Below are 18,756 nucleotides of genomic sequence, written 5' to 3' on the forward strand. Positions count from 1 at the left end.
TTCTCCTCCCCAACCGATGTGGGATCTCACAATCCACCCCCTTTAGCGTCCAGCGTCCTTGCTGGCACTCGTTCCCTTCTTCAATCGACGTGGGACTCTCTCAATCCACCCCCTTCGGGGTTCAGCCTCCTCGCTGACACATCGCCCGATAGCTAGCTCTGATACCATTTGTAACAGCCCAAGCCCACCGCCCGTAGATATTATCCTATTTGGGTTTTCCCTTTCGGGGTTCCCCTCAAGGTTTTTAAAACGCGTCAGCTAGAGAGAAGTTTCCACACCCTTATGAAGAATGTTTCATTCTCCTCCACGAATGTAGGATCTCACAGATAAACTTTTGAATATGATATTAGAGCAAAGTCATGAATATCAGAAGATCCAAAACAATCAAATGTGTAAATAAGAGTTGTACCTTCGTGACAATAAGAGGTATCATGGAAGAGAGGGGCCTCTTGTTTGGCTGGATGAAATTTGCAGGCGCTGGGGGGAGTTTATCTGGAGAGATATCTGTGGGCACAGAAAAGTCTCCCATTTCATTATTAAGAACAATACCAGTAGAAGGTGAGAGAAGGCCAGCCCCAAAGTGCTCATTTACGGTTGTTGTCAATGAAACAGCGTTTCTCTCTGCATCCACAATGCAAAAGTGACTAGTTCCACTATCTCTTAGCTGATTCCACCTAGTAATTGTAAAGAACAAGTTAAAATTAGCAAACTTAGAGCAAATCTAAACATTTAAGACATCAATAACCTTGTTCGAATTCCAACAAGAGTTCGAAGAGAATAACGGGCTGAGCGTGTTTTTTTCATTTGATCGATACCTGTATTGATAGTAATCCGGAGGAAAAGTAGCGTTGTCTATTATCTTTTCCTGAATTTTCTTAGCAAATGATGGACTGAGCATGTTGGAGACAGAGTTGCTAATGTTCGAAAACCGAGGATCGCCCAAGTTCATTCGCTCGGCATACATGTGCTTCAATGCTTCAATTAGTCGATGTAGGCCAAGATTTCCCTTGGTGGCATCAGGATCATTGTAGCTTTTGAAGATGTTCATTACCTGTTCATTCAAGAATAGAGTCTGGAATCAAAAGGGATTTCAGAAAAGTTTTAAGTAGGAGGTAAAGAGAGGACAAGACCATAGCAAAGCCAAGTGTTCCACTTGAAGGAGGTGGCATGCCATGCACTGTGTAGCCCATTGCCTCGGTAGTCATTGCCTCGGTTACTTCAACTGTGTAGTTCCTCAAATCCTCCATGGATAAAATCCCACCAGCTTCCCTCACATCCTTCACCAACTTCTCTCCGACAGCACCGTTATAGAAGGCTTGCGGCCCTTGATCTGCCACAGCCTCTAAGCTCTTGCCTAGCTCAACGTTGTAGCAAGTGTCGCCTGCTTGTACTATTTTACCATTTGGTGCGTAAACTCGTCTCAACCCAGGATCATTTAGGATCATGTTGGTAGAGGAAACTAAGGACTGTCCTACATAAGGAGATATCACAAACCCATCCTTGGCAAGCTTTATAGCAGGCTCAAATAAGGACCGCCACGCCAAACGGCCATATCTCAACCAAGCTTCATGAAGGCCAGCTATCTCTCCAGGAACTGCAATTGATAGTGGCCCCAAACTTTTGGCAGTCACATTGGTTTCATACATATCCTGCACATTACCAAAATGAAACAGCTTACAACTTTTCACTCTCCTTTTTCCAGGATTGTTGGAAGGGATTGGCTAATGAAGAGAATGGTCATAAGTTTATATAAAGAATCTATCTCCAATGGTATGAGGCTTTTTGGAGAAACCAAAACCAAAGCCGTGAGTGCTTATACTCAAAGTGGACAATACCATACCATGGTGGAGAATCGTGGTTCCTAACATGGTATAAGAGTCATGCCTTTAACTTAGCCATGTTAATAGAATCCTCAAATGTCGAACAAAGAAGTTACAAGCCTCGAAAGTGTAGTCAAAAGTGACTCAAGTGTCGAACAAATGGTGTATTTTGTTCGAGGGCTCCAGAGAAGGAGTCGAGTCTCAATTAAGAGGAGGTTGTTCAAGGGATCCATAGGTCTCAGGAGAGGCTCTGTGGTGTACTTTGTTCGAGTGGAGTATTGTTGGGAGAGAGTCCTACGTTGGCTAAGTAAGAGAATGATCCTAAGTTTATGAGTAAGAATGGAATGAGGCCTTTTACAGAAACCAAAAGCAAAGTCATTAGAGTTTATGTTCAAAGTTGACAATATTATACTATTGTAAAGAGTCGTAGTTTCTAACCCATCTTTTTACGGTGTACTTTTGAGAGTTGCAGGCTAAAAGACAACCATCTGTTCTACCAAAAGAGGGAGAGATTTTGAACCTGAGATGCAGCCAAGGGTGCGGTCTCCCGGAAATCAATAGCTGTGGTTTGCAAAGTCGATGCGGATCGGACAAGCATAAAACCTCCACCGCCTATCCCGCTCCACATCGAACCCACCACACCGAGGCACAATGCAGTTGCGACTGCAGCATCAACGGCATGCCCTCCCTGCCTAAGCATCGACGCTCCAATTTCGGAGCAGCGGCCGTCATCAGCAGCAACAACTCCCTTCTCTGACTCAACAATTTCGGGATTACTGATATCTATTCCACCAGAGTGCTTGCTTTCCTCATTAAATACCAAACCATTAATGGAACCTCCAAGGATATAGCCAACAACTACATAAAGAGACTCAAACGAGTTCGAATCAGTCGCAAATGTTCAGGTAATCGTAAAACAAACGAAGAAGTACAATTTGACATCAACAAAACAATCGCAAATGCAACAGTTCGAATCAGTCGTAAAACAAACGAGTTCGAATCAGTCGCAAATGCAACAGTTCAATCTGAAGTAGAACTTGACATCAACAAAACAATCGTAAAACAAAAGAACTCCGAAATCATTCAAGACAAACGAAGAACTAAAACAAAGTCAAAATCGTCGTAAAACAAAAGAACTCCGAAATCTCCTCGATAAGGCCGAACAATTACCCTCAGATGAAACTTCTCTAGCCCTTGATTTACGATGAATCCAAAATCTAAAACGAAAACATTCAATACAACAGAAAAAAATAAACGAAGGTGAAGATTAGCTGAACTACCTGCGATGGCAAGTAATCCAAGCGGAACTAAAATCACTCCTCTGCAACGCCTCTTGTTCACCAATTCACGGCGGCGCAGTAATGGAGATTCCATCGCTAATCCACAGATCCTCTCAAAGAATCGCTGACTTTAATAAAATTGCTTCGAATTCTAGCTACCAAAACGCAGAAGAAGTTACGTATTAAATAATACATCCGTCATCTTATTCATTTCTTCCTTTTTTTTCTGACTTCAACGGATTTCAACCTCTAATTTTGTCGAAATTGTGATATTTTGATGAGTTAATTTAAATCCAATAAAACAAAAATGTAAAAATATGTTTTTATTTTTTTCACAACAAATTTAATAATGTATTCTCATCCGAAAATATGATATTTCTCTATTGAGTCGTTTTCAATAATTTGGCGTCCACGTGTTAAATGATAATTGGACGACAGTTCTTTTCTGCCCGACTCGTCAGCTTCTTTGGCAGCCAACTTTTATTTGTTTATTACTCTTACACGACAAAAATGGAAAGGCTCCAACTAATTTGTGACCATTAAAATTTATCTTATTTTTTAATACAAAACATTAAATATAATTTAATAATTTCCATCTGTACCTACCAAGGTTTGAACCTGGACACAAAATTACAACACCGTTCGGCAATAATCACTCGTGTGCATCATGGTGTTCCCCGCCTGGTTAGTCCCCTATTTTACGGTATTATCTACACTATACGGGACAATGAGTCTCGACAAGGGTGATTGTCGGCGTCTCGTCATGAAGTAACTCAACAGTCTTTTCTTCTTCTCCTTCCATTTTTACTCTGTATCATGTTAGTTTTCTTTGCATGTGGATTCTGTGAGGCTCGACTGAAGGTCATTGGCGTATTCTTGGCGTTGAGGGAAACGTGTAGGGTGAGGTTGTGAGAATTCCGACGAGTCGTCGGAATTCTCACCCCTTTTCCCGCCAACCTCGTTTTTTTATTTTTGGCTAATAAATTTATAAAATTCTAAATCTATCGTAATTTTCTTGTATATTATTGTTGATATTATTTTTAATTATATGAAAATACAATTATTGCCCAAGCTTTTTAATGACTACTAAAAATTATTAATTATAACATAATTAAGTTATAATTAAAGTGATAATTATCAATATAAATGACCATCAATTCATAAATTTGTAATTTATTTTTCCAAAAATTCCAACCATGCCACCATAATTATAATCTAATTTTGCTATAATTAAATTACAATTTATTAATTACAACCAAGTTCAATAAATATAAAAGATTATCTTTTTAAGTCATATATCTTAAGATAATTATATTTCATTACTTGATCTCTCCCATCTTTGACTTTCCGAACCCGAAAAAAAATAAAAAATGGTTCTTATCACGAGAATCACATCATAAACATCATTATCTAATTTTTTTTCTCAAAATTTCTATCAACGTTATGACAACATTAAGAAATCAGCAATTCCATTGACATCGACATTTCAAATAACTTATTTATATTGTAATTATCAATGAAAAGTTACGATACGAAATTGGTTCATATAATAAGACAAATGAATGTACTACCCTGCCATAACTTTCAATGCCCCCGTTCAACGAGGGTCAAGAGGTCATTTACAGGAATCTTGCTTTTTTTATCTGAAACAAATCAAACCAACAACAATGTCTATCCCACCCGAGAGGTGACAAATCAGGCTCCCATCTTCAGACAAGCTTAAGAGTGACTTTGAACATGATAAAAGTAATTTTAACTATTTCTACCTCTACCTACATGCAAAAAATTCAAGACATGTAATCGATAGGCGTCGTTTCCCTTCAAGCCCGGCTAGCTTAGCTCGACCAGTAGCGTTGGCTCTACTTTAATTAGAGAAAATTGTGTGAAAAATGTGACTAAAAGGAGTGGGCATTGAGTGGGAAGTTGAAAGTATAACGGGGTGGAAATCGAAATTCGAGAGAGTTGAGGGAGTTGCGCGATAAATTTTGAAGTGAAATGAGAGACATGATAGAGCAATGACCGAAAAAAGTGAAGAACACCGGGAAAAAGCAGAGCGCGTGTATCACACGTGTTCATATTTATAGCCCTAACCCCCAATGTTTGTGGGCTTAATAGTGAAACGCTCGTTTAAAAATAGCCCAATGGGCCATTGCTCGGCCTGCAAAAGAAATGCTAATTTATGCATTTAAAATTAATAGAAAAGTTGCCATTAATTAATTAAATGCATTTACACTCCTATCACTTATAAATTTTTTATTTTATTAACTGAGAAAAATAAAAAAGAAAATAAAATAAATAAAAACATGACTGAATTGGTACTGACCACTATTGAAGATCGAAGCAAGTAATTTATATACCAGCTGCTTCCGCCTTTTCTATTGATAGAGCAGTTTACCAAATACTTGAAGTCGACCGACAATAACACTGGTAAATAGGCTACGTACACCTTTACTTACCTTTTTGTTGATATCTATTCCGCTCGACATAAACAAATAAATACAATTCTTTTCAACTCCTGACATGTAGGATGAAGGAACTAGAGTTCATATGAATGTGTTTGTGACATAAACTCTCACTCAAACATATTTGCATTATATTAATCTTATTACACAAGGCAATAAAGTTTAGATGAAAATTTTACACACACAGCAAAATAATATAATTCGCTCACAAACTACAAACTATAAATACGATAGCAATACTTATCCTACACGTCCGATACCAAGCTTGGGTTCATGAACCCACCATGGATTTCATTTCATGAATCCTTGATCTTCATCTTCGTCTTGATCATGATCATCACCATTTAAGCTTGGAGGGGAAGTACTGCAAAAAAACGAAGTAAAAACTACCCTTTTAATAAATGAATATAAATAATAAATAAATAAATAAATCGGTGTTGAGTTCTAACCTTTCGAATGAGGGATTGGTAGTAGGGTTTGACCTTTTCCACGTCAACAAGAACTTTGCTCTTGCTGTAAAGGTCGTAATTGCTGGAAATGATTTTAAATATTAAATAATTTTTTAATTAAAAAAGTAAAAAATTATAAATAAATAAAAAATTAAAATTACTTGAAAACTGAAAGCCACTTCAAATTCTCAAGATCCTCCTTGTTCATCAAGTGTCGATATGCTCCTTCCTGATGCATTGCTACAAAAAAATATATATAATTATTAATCACTCCTCAAATTTATTTATATAATTAATTTACATCGTACTATATACCAAAAATTAAATAAACTTACGATAAAATGAGTGATATCTAATGATAAATAATCCGGCTGAAGGTAGAGTTGTTCCATTTTCTTTAGCAACCTGCGTATTATTGAATTAAGGTTAAATAAAAACTATATTCTAAAAAGGGTTAATTTAATATGTTATAAAGTAATTATACCATGTACATATAATCGTCGTGCCCCCAAGAGATCACTACATTGTCGAGTCCACATCCATGAGAATAGATTCCATATTTTGTGTTGTAAGCTGGATTATCCTGGTCTATATTGTCTTTGAAGTACTGCATAATATACATCCCATAATAAAGAAATATTAAAATTTTACCGATAATTATTTTGTTTTTATTTTTAATACTTAAAATTAAAAATAAAATGAAAAGGGTAACAGTTTTGTTACCTTGTGATGAACAATTGACTTATCAAAGGCACAGCCAAGAGGATATGTATCACCTACCAAATATTTGATTAATTGATTAATTGATTAATTAATAATTAATTAATTGATATTCAAAAGTAGGATAGAGAAAAAAAGAACATACCAACAACAGCCCATTGAGGAAGCCCTCCAAAGATAGGAAGAAGGAGAACCTTTCCAAGATCTGAGACCCCAACAGTATTATTATTTTATTATTTTATTATTTTTTCTTTTTATAGAAATAAATAAATATATATATATATATATATAAAATAGGAAGGAAATATGACCGTGGATAAGGGCAGTCAAGTGGAGCCAATCTTCGTTGGGATAGTCTTTTCGAATGGCTTCAGCAGATTGGAGTAAGTGCTGAATCTGAGGCTCATCCAAATCTGGATCGCTCTCATCCACCACTTCATTCAGCAGCTCACAGCATTCCCATATGCTCATTTCTGTTTTGTCCAACTTCCCGTACTCTTCTCTCATTCTCTTTACCTGTTTTTCCACCAAAACCATCCTTTTTAAAACCCTAATTCCATCTCCGACTCCAACGACATAGTTTAAGACTCGTTTGAAACGACTTTATCTCACTTTTTTTTACCTTTAAAATCCTAATTTCACATCATACACAATATCCCGTTATCGTTTTTTTGTGAGTAGCGTAGACGGCAAATAATACAGTTTAAGATCTTATTGAAAGGATTTTTAGTAATATCAATAATTTAACAATTTTTAATTTCTAATTGGTAATTTAACTTAATAAAAAAAATTAAGTAGAAATGTAATTGAACTTACAAAATCATATGTTTGGTTGATGTGGTTCAAGCGGTAGAGTTCTTCGACGGTCTTTTGCCTTGCGCTTTCGGCGTCATAATCCCTGCAAAATATATTCACACAAATAGAAAAAAAAAATTAACATAATATTTTTATTAAAAAGATAATTGGATATAATTTTTTTTCTTATCAATAAAATTAAAATAAAAAATTTCAAAAAATTACTTTTATTAAAATATTTTGTTAAATTTTAAATTTAATACTAATAAGTTCATAAATTTATATATAAAAAATATATGAAAAAATGATTTTCTTTTTTTTGTTTTGAGATTATCAACTTGTAGCTATTGCAAATCTAAAAATAAATAAATAAAACTAATAAACAAAGAAAATTGAGAAAGGAGATCACAAAATGACCTGAATGAATGGCCAAAGGAGTTGATTTTGGGGGCGAGGAAAACGGCGTCGTTTGGCGCATATTCTTCATTTCCAAATTCACCGTCCAATTCCGATTCCGATTCCTGAGAAGGCTTCTGGACCTCAGCAGAAGTTGCTGTAGAGTTAATCACAACAAATTTCAATCTCATTTCAATAATTAAAATAATTATAAAATCGAATGAGATTCAATAAGTATTGCTCTGTTTCTTTTGAATAAACATTTTTCAAATTTTTTTATTAAACAGAGTAAAATCTCAGAGTGATCTCAAGAACGAACGCATCGAAGAACATATTGGAATCGCTACACGATTCGAAAACGATGAAAAGATTCAGCAAAATTCAACAGAGAGATCGAAATCGTACCGTATTGCCGCTGCGCGTTGAGGATCGCCGATCGGAAAGTCGAAGGAAAATGCCGAGAAAGCGACGGAAAATGAAGGAAAGTCGAATCCACAGATCGCTGAGATTTTTCCTTCTTTCTATGGTGAGTTTGGAACTGAGAAACTTCGCCTTCATTTAATGGCGGAGACGACTCCTCGCCGGAGAATTGGAATCCCTCCGAATTCTCTACTGGAAACAAAAATAAATAAATTTATTATTACTTTTTATTATAATAAAACACTATTTCTTAATTTAGCAAATTTAAAATATTTAAAAATACGAATAAGACTTAAAAGCGGCGGAAAACGACGTTTTATTTTATTTGGTTGAGTATAATAATATTCTTATATTATTATTATTATTATTATTATTATTATTTATTTAAGGTTTTTAAGAAGAAAAAATTCAAAATACAAAGGAAAAAACATTTTAAACCGTAAATAAAATAAAACCAGAAGCAAAATTATTTAAGCCACACAATATATTCAACTGTACAGCTCGAAANAGATTTTTATTAATGGGTATTACTTTATAAAAATGATTTAAAAGCTATATTTTAAATTCAATTATCAATAGAAATATACAATTACATAAAATATAGTAAAAATTTGATAAGTAGTAAAATTGACGTTTAATATTCAAATAACTTTTATCGTTTTTAATACACGTTTCTAAATTTTAATATCCATGAAAAAAAAAAATCTACCTAATTCACATCTACGTCAAAATAGAATTTATTTTTACGTCATAGTCAATAAAAAGAAGATTACACATATATAAGAGTAATTTCACTCGAATTAATTAATTATTCTTTCAATGTTAGTTGATGGTAAATTACCGTTTTATCCTTAAAGAAATAAAAAAACAGGAAAAAAAGAGAGGGTAGAAGTAGGGAACCTGAGGAAGGCAAGAGGGGGTTGAGACGTAAGGGAGGTAGGCCGAGCATGGCCATAAATGCAGAAACATTGGGCGTCCTCGGAACGGCTCTGGGCGTCTTAAACTCATCGGAAACGCCATGAGTGAAGTCGCAATGAGCGTCCTTGACCAAGCACCGCCGTCCGCCGGCCGCCGCAAACTTCCTGAAAGGCTCAATGAACCACCTGTTCATTGTCGAGAATCCTTCGGTGTGCTGTCTCCGCCGCCGAATTCGCCTCCTAACTGAAGTTCGGGTGGCTTCGTGGCTTCGGGTTTAGCCTCAAATTTGGGTGTTTTATTTTCTCATATTTCTTCTCTTGCTTCTGCCCTTTTATCTTCTCCTTTTTTCGTCCTCCATATCTGCGCCAAATAAATTTGGCCTCACATTTCATTTCGCACGTGCCATAAATAAACCACATTCGGTTGGAGTGTTTAGTGACTAATAATTTAATCACCAATAATTTCATCACTTTAAGACATATCAAACTGTTTGCTTTTTCCAAATATGATGTCTTTTCCACGAGTTTCTTATTTATTTATTTATTTTCTTATTTTCTAATTCTTATCTATTTCTTTTTTTTTTTTTTTTAAATATATCATGTATAATTAATTGTTTAATTTAATTATTGATTAAAAAATATAATAAAAAACATTATTTATTTATATAAAAATTTAATAACTCCTTAATAAACTAAATTAAATAATAATTTCAGAAATTAATTGTAACACTTAATAGAATTTAAAAATTTATGAGTATAATTCAATAATTCTCATACTATAAAAATAGGACGACTAGACGACCACTTAGATTCTTTTATGATATGGTATGGCTTTAAAGCACAAAAGAATTTAATTTTTATATTTTAATATTGTTTTTTTTAATCAATTTGTAATAATATAGTATTATAAATTTAGGATAAGAATCTAAAGAACGTGCCGATGTCGAAGATATTATTTTTAACTTAATTATAAACAATTAGTAATATCATTATTTTAATGATAAATAAAAAAAATCAAATAATAATAATAATAATAATTACGATGGTGAGTATTTATGAAGAAAATATTAATGTCGATTTATTAGAAATGATGGATTGAAATTGAATATGAAACTAAAAGTATATAAAATAGGTTATCCTGCAAAAGGAGTACTTTAATATGGATAATGTCTGATTGAAAATGTTACTTTTTAAAGATTGGGATAATAAATATTGAATATTTGTCCCCCACGTTTTGCAATAATTTTTCTACCAAATTTATGATTGAGGAAAGGATAGTGACACCAAGTTCATTATTCTAACTAAAATGTTTGGTTTTCCAAGCCGGTCTCCGAGCCGCCATAAATGACTCATAAGCTTATTTCGAGCTAATTCTTAACACGTTAAAAAAAATCAAAATTTTATTTATTTTTGGATAAATGATAATTTAGAGCTATGATATTTTATTAATATATTTTAAAAACATTTTATTTACTTTAAGATTTTATTTATACTAATTATGATCATCAAATATGAATAATGCCGCTCTTGAAATGTCCTATGAAAAGTGAAAGTTTTATTTTGAGGGTATATAAAGCTGTGTGTTGGATGATGGAAGTCCCACGTCTACTAGTTTAGGGAATGATCATGGGTTTATAAACAAATAATATTCTCTCCACTGGTATGAGGTCTTTTGAGGAAGCCCGCTCAAAGTGGACAATATCATACCATTGTGGAGAGTCGTGTTCGTCTAACATGGTATCAGAGCCAACTCCAAAAGAAAAGGAGAGAAGCTTCCTCGAAGGCAGTAAAAAATGACTAAGACTCCAAAGGAGTCGAGCCTCGATTAAGGGTATATTTGATCAACAATGTAATTCGAATCTTATATTTTCTTGGGTCATTAGATCAAATTTGAAAGAGTTTGTCATTATTGACGTGATGTAAGGGTATATTTGACATTTGCATTAATTTGCGGGAACAGCTGTGGTGACTGGGCTTCTCTGTACTTTATCTGGTTTGGCCCATATACATGTCCAGCAGCCCAAGTATGAATTTGGGCCGATTCAATGATAAGATATTCAGCCCATCATTGGAGTACCAATCGAGCCCGGCCCATATCCCCATATAAATAGAATTGGCGGAGTGAAAATTGGTAGTTTTTGATTTGATCTACGGAAACCAGTAAGTAGATTGCCGCGTGGAGACGAAACAGCGACGTGAAGAGAGCAGGAACTCTAAATCTTCGTCCTCCAGTTTCTGGAGCGATTGAGGAAGCTTTTCTACTTCAAATTCTTTCGATTCATTTCTGCTTCTCATAGTTCCTTCCGTCTCAATCTCTCTGGTTTATCGACTTTTGGTAGGAATTGATTGTTTTTGTTTTCACCGAAGTTGATCGGCTGTTTGAAACTAAGCATTTGGAACTAAGCGTTTGGTTCTGATTTTGCTCTTTTTTGCAGAAGATCGAGAGAGGATTCTTGTTTCTTAGCGTCAACAATGTTTAACAGGCTTTTTGGTAAACCTAAANAGCATTTGGAACTAAGCGTTTGGTTCTGATTTTGTTCTTTGTTGCAGAAGATCGAGAGAGGATTCTTGTTGCTTAGCGTCAACAATGTTTAACAGGCTTTTTGGTAAACCTAAACAAGAAGCCAATGCTTTGGCTACGTTAGAGAAGCTAAGCGAGGTACGTCTTCACTTTGTTGTTCTATTGTTTTAGATATTCTTTTTATGCAAATGATCTTTTCCTTTAGTAGATTGTTCTGAACTCTAGCTCTATTTNGAAGCTAAGCGAGGTACGTCTTCACTTTGTTGTTCTATTGTTTTAGATATTCTTTTTATGCAAACGATCTTTTCCTTTAGTAGATTGTTCTGAACTCTAGCTCTATTTCTTTCGATCTTGATTGATATTTGACTTCTCGATCATTCACCTCTTCCAAATATTATTGTTTATGACGACTTAGTAATTGGTCCTCCTTGACGGAGTATTAGTGTTTATGACGCCGCGATAATTGGTTCTCACTTCTCCTTGACAGAGTATTAGTGTTTATTTGGTTCTTCTTTTTACTTGGTCAAGTGGTGGTTCCGATTGAGAAATCATCGTCTTATTTGAATTAGGTTAACATGTAATTTTACACTTGTTCTGCTACTTGTAATCGCGGTACACTAGGTGAAATTTCACAGATGTAAGAACTGAAAACTGTGTACTACATTTCTATGCTATTCTTCTATGCGATTATATTGGAGTGGATAGTTGAAATCATGTCCAAAGTGATGGTAATTGTGATCGCACAGACCTTTTTAGTCTAACAAAGCTTTTCATGGCGNAATTATTACCAATGTTTTTGGGCGCTTTTTTTCACTGTCTGTTATGATCTGTTTAGACGCTTGAAATGCTGGAGAAGAAAGAGAATGTTCTTGTAAAGAAGGCATCTGCAGAGGTTGAAAAAGCTAAAGAGTTCACAAGAGTGAAGAATAAACGAGGTATGGCCTGAAATTGAGTGATATCATTATGACGATATTGATTTCAATTTCCTTTGATTTTTTAAATGTGTGGAGCGTGATTAAGATTTAATTAATACCTACGTTGTCGACTCTGAGGTGTAAATTTGATGTCGCACCATACCTTGTTTTCTCACGTTTCGAAGTTTTATAATCCGTTTTTTACTTTTGAAATGCAAGTTATACTTATGTCAGTTTACTGCAATGTAATACTCTGCAGGAACTAATGCTGTTTTTCAAGGACTTTTTCTTTTTGTTCATTTTAGTTATTTTTCATTATTAGAAGGAGAATCTTGTTCTCAAGGAATTCTCCGAAGTAGATTCTCGCTTGTTAGGGAAATAAATCTCATGAATGGTTTTGTGTATGTTAGAGAATACAGACTGCATTTTAATTTTTTTTTTCTCAAATAAATAGAAGGCACGGTGATTTGAAAATGTTGATATTGCTGTTTTCATGTATAAAATCGATTTTGATTACATGACAATTGTCCCNCTTTTTCAAATAAATAGAGGGCACGGTGATTTGAAAATGTTGATATTGCTCTTTTCATGTATAAAATCGATTTTGATTACATGACAATTGTCCCGTGGTAGTCTGAATACAGCAATTCTTGAGTTAGTAGAGCCATAAGGACTTGATGTTTTTCAGATTCCATTCACAATCAGTATATTTTGTTTGCAGCGGCCATACAATGTTTGAAGAGAAAGAGACTCTACGAACAGCAAGTAGAGCAGCTTGGAAATTTTCAATTGCGTATCCACGATCAGGTGTGCTGTAGTCGTTATTTACTGATTGATGAGACGTCTATTTCTTTTACTTTCATGCGCTGCAATGAAGCTTTTACTCAAAACCTATTCTTACTCTTGCAGATGATTATGTTAGAAGGCGCTAAAGCTACGACGGAAACTGTCGATGCTTTGAGAACAGGAGCATCGGCAATGAAGGCAATGCAGAAAGCAACGTATGACTACTTTTATTTGCCTTTGTGGTTTATAATCTTTCAGAATTTTGTTCTTGCTGGGTCGTTCAATATCTATAAAAAAATAAATCAATCTATGTTATATAATACATCTTAGCACGTCTTTTAAACATACTATTATTATTGCCTGAAAATTGTACAATATATCTGAACGAGTTTCATCACTCCATTCATCTAGTTAAGCTAGCAGTCTGGAGAAAATGCGATCAAATTTTGATGCCAGTTTATTTAAATATATTTTAACGACCTGAAATTTGAATGATTTGTGAAACTTTTTTCATGTTTTAGTGAGAAGTTAAAGCTGTAGTTTATGTAGTAAGTAGCTTAATTATTCGGAACTTCTTCAGAAATATTGATGATGTGGACAAAACGATGGATGAGATTAATGAGCAGACGGAGAATATGAAACAGATACAGGAAGCGCTATCAACTCCAATTGGTGCCGCAGCTGACTTCGACGAGGTTGTTAATCTTTTACTCTTTCCTATTATTAATAGCTTATATCTAGTAAGTATATTAATAGCTTATATCTAGTAAGTATATTAATAGCTTATATCTAGTAAGTATATTAATAGCTTATATCTGGTAAGTATCTCATCCAGTGACTATGGTTGCCATTCAGGATGAATTGGAGGCGGAACTTGAAGAGCTGGAAAGTGCGGAGTTGGAAGAGCAACTTCTCCAACCGGCGTCAACAACTCCTGCTGCGCCCGTTTCCGTCCCGTCAGGCCGAGTACCTGCACGCCCTGTTCCTCAGAAGAGAAATGCTGAAGAAGACGAACTCGCAGCTCTGCAAGCGGAGATGGCCCTCTAATCAGGTCTTGTTCTTTCAACGTTTTAGATTTTATTTGAAAAGATGTCAATGGACTATATGCACTGTTATCTTGCAATTGAATCGGTGTGATCTCCCGCCAGATTGTGCCATCCAAGGAAGCTTACGATGGGCGTTCGTTCAAAATTGCATACGACCTATTTGGGCCTTCGTTCAAAATTGCATACGACCTATAATTCCCTGCCGCGTGAAGTGTATATAAAGAACGCGAAATAACTGTAATCATCCTTTAAATCTTTTACTTATCTATACNAATTCCATGCCGCGTGAAGTGTATATAAAGAACGCGAAATAACTGTAATCATCCTTTAAATCTTTTACTTATCTATACTCTAAATTGCAGGGAATGCAAACATTGTGGTCATTTTAAATTTAATTTAATAATTTTATTCATTTCTAGGTTTATAATAGTAATCGCATATTGGTTTAGGAAGACTTCTACTAATAAATATGTTTTAAAATTAAGTTAGGAGTTTTTGGTTCCTAATTTTTGAAATTCAGGATTTTGAAGNCATAATTTTATTCATTTCTAGGTTTATAATAGTAATCGCATATTGGTTTAGGAAGACTACTACTAATAAATATGTTTTAAAATTAAGTAAGGAGTTTTTGGTTCCTAATTTTTGAAATTCAGGATTTTGAAGTGAAGGAAATTTTAAACTTTAATCTTCACAATCAATTCATCAGTCTAGTTTATAGTGAGCTTCCTAAATGAAACAGAAGATATAAATTTTGTTGCTTTTTCTAGTTTATAGTGAGCTTCCTAAATGAAAAGAATTAATACAAATCACATTTGAAAATTTGTTTAAACAATTTTCAAGTCTCAATACAATTTCTAGTAAAAGTTTGAAATTTTGATATTTAAAAAAATCTATATAGCAAGAAAGGATATTANTGTTTAAACAATTTTCAAGTCTCAATACAATTTCTAGTAAAAGTTTGATATTTTGATATTTAAAAAAATCTATATAGCAAGAAAGGATATTAATAACAAGGAATGAATGAAAACCTAAAGAATAAAATGTCGCAGACTTTATACACAAGCAAAACAAGTTAAATTTAAATGAATCCAAATAGTTCTCCTAATATCGTAGACATAATTTGAAAGTAGAGAAGCTCACTATATTGGAGGTCATTTGAAAGTAGAGATGAAAGAATAAAAGAAAAAAATCAGTAAAGATTTGTATGATTGGAGGTCATTTTCTTGAGATCTACCATTTAATAAATCCTTCCCCTCTCCTTTACCCTTATAAAAAATGGATGAGACTGAACTTACCTCCTTCATAATTCTAAATTATCAGAGAAAGAGAGAAGGAAAGAAATGAAAGAAAGAAAAGCTCGTTCACTTCTCCAACACTAATTCACAATTCCATAGCATTCACTTTTCCTTCTTTCACTCAGTAAATAGTCACTTCTCCACACTGTTTCACAATTCCATTGCCTCAACTTTTCTTTCTTTCACTTAGTAAATAGTTTAAAGCATCTTCAATCCTGGCGGGGACTTAAATTACGGTCTCNCACACTGTTTCACAATTCCATTCCCTCAACTTTTCTTTCTTTCACTTAGTAAATAGGTTAAAGCATCTTCAATCCTGGCGGGGACTTAAATTACGGTCTCAAATCATACTAAAATGACGGTTTAAGAATTAACCCACAACCAAACAACTCTTTACTTGCAATATTGAACTACAAAATCATAAAGGGAAGTAAAAATAGTATCTATATAAAGAAAAATTAACAGAATATTATTTCCGAGAAAATATTAAAGGAATAATAGAAACATATCTAGCCTCTTCAACTTCCCATGTTCACTAAAACTTTTCAATCACTTTTTACTATCTCAAAAAACTAATTGGCTTTCTCAGCTAATGAGGGAGGAAGGTGATTGAAGATTGACTTAAAAATAGTATCATCATTCCCAAACAACTAAATCGGTACTTAATATTTTCGGAGACGAGAGCTTTTGAAATTCAAATTTCTAATAAATACAAGGACATCAACTACATTCAAGATCAACGTTCTTGAATGTGTAATTTACATTGACAAAACGGACGAGAATAATGAGAATACAAACAAGACTGATCATAATAATACTACCACTACAACTAGAAAATGACGAAGGAATTAGTTTAAAATGACAGGAGGATTTAGTTTATAATGACAGGGGGATTTAGTTTATAATGACTGGAGGATTTAGTTTATAATGACTGGAGGATTTAGTTTATAGTGACTGGAGGATTTAGTTTGGAGGATTTAGTTTATAGTGACTGGAGGATTTAGTTTAAAANGGAGGATTTAGTTTATAGTGACTGGAGGATTTAGTTTAAAATGAGGAAGGAATTAGTTTAAAATGAGGAAGGAATTAGTTTAAAATGACGAAGAAATTAGTTTAAAATGACGAAGAAATTAGTTTAAAATGACGAAGAAATTAGTTTAAAATGACGAAGAAATTAGTTTAAAATGACGAAGAAATTAGTTTAAAATGAAGAAGAAATTAGTTTAAAATGAAGAAGAAATTAATTTAAAATGAAGAAGAAATTAATTTAAAATGAAGAAATTAATTTAAAATGACTAAGGAATTAGTTTAAAATGAATTCAAAACATAGGAAGATGTTGAATGAGTTCCTAACAAACGAAGTCTACTACGCGAGATTGTCATCATTTTGTCCAGAATCCGTCTTACTCACTGTGATCTTCAATTTCTAACTCAGTTACCTAAACACCTAGTAAGTTCTCAGAGCACTTCACAGGGAGAAGGTAGTTGGAATAGACAAGACCAGAGTCTAATTCCAAGTCTAAAGAATAAAACAGTTGCAAGATCTAGAAATACAGAGCCTACACTCGATCTCCTACAGTATCATCCCTTGCCAATGTCTATTAACAAAAACTTAACAAACTCATCTCATTGCGAAACGTCAAAACTTAGACGTAAAAGATACATGTAGTGACTAAACAAAAACCTTCTAAAAGAACGAATGCTATCATTGTCCAGATCAATGCCAGAGTGAACACATCAAGGAAGAACTAACAGAAATATTAAATAACATGAAAGAATGGCTGTTATGCCGAATTATCGAGACTCTTACTTCTCTGACGAGTTAGGTCCTCTCTTCTTGCCGAAGCCAACGACTGCAAGAGGAAATTTAAACTCGTAAAAAAACTAGAAAAGGATAAAAGTTCGAACGCGATTACAATATCAAAGAGAGAGAGAGAGAGAGAAAGAGAGAGAGAGGGAGAGGAAATAAATGCTTACCGGCAGTGACGAATCGACGATTGTATTGCATCCGTTTGTGAGCACGTCCTCGTGGCTTCTTCTTCTTGTCCTGTTTGGCAACCTTCGGAGTCTGGCCTCTCACCTTACCGGCACGAGCCAAAGATCCGTGAACCTTACCTGAATGTCGATTACAGGAATGAAGAAACGAATTAATCAGGATCATCAAACACACGAACATAAAATGCAAAAGGAGGCTATAGAGCTCGATCCTCACCCATGGCTAATCTGAAAGCGTCTTCTCCTCTTCCGGATGTTCGGCGACAGGCGTGCTCGCTTCGACCGCTAGAAACTAACAACGCAACTTCCAAAAATTAGGTTTAGGAGAATGGACAAACATATATATAGTAGTGGGTTGGCTGACGCGCGAAAATTTGATCCAGCCGGCCCAGCCCAATTTAATTTCACTTATATATCGGCCCAAAGTTTTTCTAACCCAAATAAAAACTATTTTTAGCAATATTATTTTTTCAGCGCGAAAATTTGTTGTCTTTATTGTTTCTCCTTAAATTACATGTAATTATTATATCTTTGTCTAAACATTTATTTTAATTCGAAAAAATTCTCACGACTTTTTCCCTAGACAATCCTTCTAAATTTCTTTGCCTACTTAAACAAATAATAATAATCTATCTTTCATAAATATAAATATATATATATATATATATATTTTTTTAATTTAAAGCCATGAAGATTTAGACCTCACTTTTTTTTCGACATTTTTCTTCCCATGTCCCTTCCCATGTCCCTTCCCATGTCCAAGTCAGAATCAGTAAACCTCCCCTCCTGTCAGTCAGAATCAGTACCGTACTTTATTTCTTGCCGAAGCCTACGACTTCAATGTCTTTAGAGATCAAACTTCGTTTGTTTATGCATGTTACAACTTTCAATTTGTGCATTTCTTTTACCTTACAATTTGAACTTTGAGACGTAGTGACCA

General features: G+C 34.2%; 4 protein-coding genes across 10 annotated transcripts; 1 reads left to right on the top strand and 3 right to left on the bottom strand.

Moving 5' to 3' along the window:
* Positions 1-256: 256 nt before the first annotated feature.
* On the bottom strand, positions 257-3,412 carry LOC111804879 (glutathione hydrolase 3-like). 2 transcript variants are annotated; one of them, XM_023689686.1, is made up of 5 exons: positions 3,101-3,412; positions 2,341-2,678; positions 1,131-1,649; positions 816-1,051; positions 257-674 (listed from the first exon to the last, which is right to left on the bottom strand). In XM_023689686.1, exons 1-5 carry the CDS (start codon positions 3,192-3,194, stop codon positions 347-349), a joined length of 1,515 nt encoding a protein of 504 aa, XP_023545454.1. In that variant the 5' UTR covers positions 3,195-3,412; the 3' UTR covers positions 257-346. The 2 variants fall into 2 exon arrangements, with proteins under 2 accessions (XP_023545454.1, XP_023545455.1); XM_023689687.1 differs by having other exon boundaries at positions 2,341-2,623; positions 3,101-3,189.
* Positions 3,413-5,656: 2,244 nt separating this feature from the next.
* On the bottom strand, positions 5,657-9,589 carry LOC111804976 (inositol oxygenase 4-like). Of its 2 annotated transcripts, none has more exons than XM_023689824.1 (12): positions 9,243-9,589; positions 8,328-8,531; positions 7,944-8,079; positions 7,548-7,629; positions 7,043-7,247; positions 6,877-6,936; positions 6,735-6,787; positions 6,496-6,618; positions 6,347-6,416; positions 6,173-6,251; positions 6,012-6,093; positions 5,657-5,926 (listed from the first exon to the last, which is right to left on the bottom strand). In XM_023689824.1, exons 1-12 carry the CDS (start codon positions 9,451-9,453, stop codon positions 5,900-5,902), a joined length of 1,332 nt encoding a protein of 443 aa, XP_023545592.1. In that variant the 5' UTR covers positions 9,454-9,589; the 3' UTR covers positions 5,657-5,899. The 2 variants fall into 2 exon arrangements, with proteins under 2 accessions (XP_023545592.1, XP_023545591.1); XM_023689823.1 differs by having other exon boundaries at positions 8,328-8,534; positions 9,243-9,588.
* Positions 9,590-11,401: 1,812 nt separating this feature from the next.
* LOC111804996 (vacuolar protein sorting-associated protein 32 homolog 2-like) lies at positions 11,402-14,944 on the top strand. 5 transcript variants are annotated; one of them, XR_002816594.1, is made up of 9 exons: positions 11,402-11,594; positions 11,810-11,918; positions 12,616-12,715; positions 13,416-13,501; positions 13,604-13,695; positions 14,061-14,175; positions 14,336-14,531; positions 14,629-14,686; positions 14,799-14,944. XR_002816594.1 is itself a non-coding variant. In XM_023689847.1 (8 exons), the coding sequence occupies exons 2-7, from the start codon at positions 11,847-11,849 to the stop codon at positions 14,525-14,527; spliced, it is 657 nt and encodes a 218-aa protein (XP_023545615.1). In that variant the 5' UTR covers positions 11,402-11,594; positions 11,810-11,846; the 3' UTR covers positions 14,528-14,531; positions 14,629-14,791. The 5 variants fall into 5 exon arrangements, 4 of the variants coding, with proteins under 4 accessions (XP_023545615.1, XP_023545619.1, XP_023545616.1 ...); XM_023689847.1 differs by lacking the exon at positions 14,799-14,944 and having other exon boundaries at positions 14,629-14,791; XM_023689851.1 differs by lacking the exon at positions 14,799-14,944 and having other exon boundaries at positions 11,813-11,918; positions 14,629-14,791.
* A 2,478-nt stretch (positions 14,945-17,422) lies between these two features.
* Positions 17,423-18,127, bottom strand: LOC111805683 (40S ribosomal protein S30). The gene is made up of 3 exons (XM_023690848.1): positions 18,034-18,127; positions 17,799-17,936; positions 17,423-17,674 (listed from the first exon to the last, which is right to left on the bottom strand). The coding sequence occupies exons 1-3, from the start codon at positions 18,035-18,037 to the stop codon at positions 17,628-17,630; spliced, it is 189 nt and encodes a 62-aa protein (XP_023546616.1). The 5' UTR covers positions 18,038-18,127; the 3' UTR covers positions 17,423-17,627.
* Positions 18,128-18,756: the final 629 nt, after the last annotated feature.

This window comes from Cucurbita pepo, chromosome LG11 (assembly GCF_002806865.2).
Source record: "Cucurbita pepo subsp. pepo cultivar mu-cu-16 chromosome LG11, ASM280686v2, whole genome shotgun sequence".
Taxonomy (NCBI): Eukaryota; Viridiplantae; Streptophyta; class Magnoliopsida; order Cucurbitales; family Cucurbitaceae; genus Cucurbita; species Cucurbita pepo.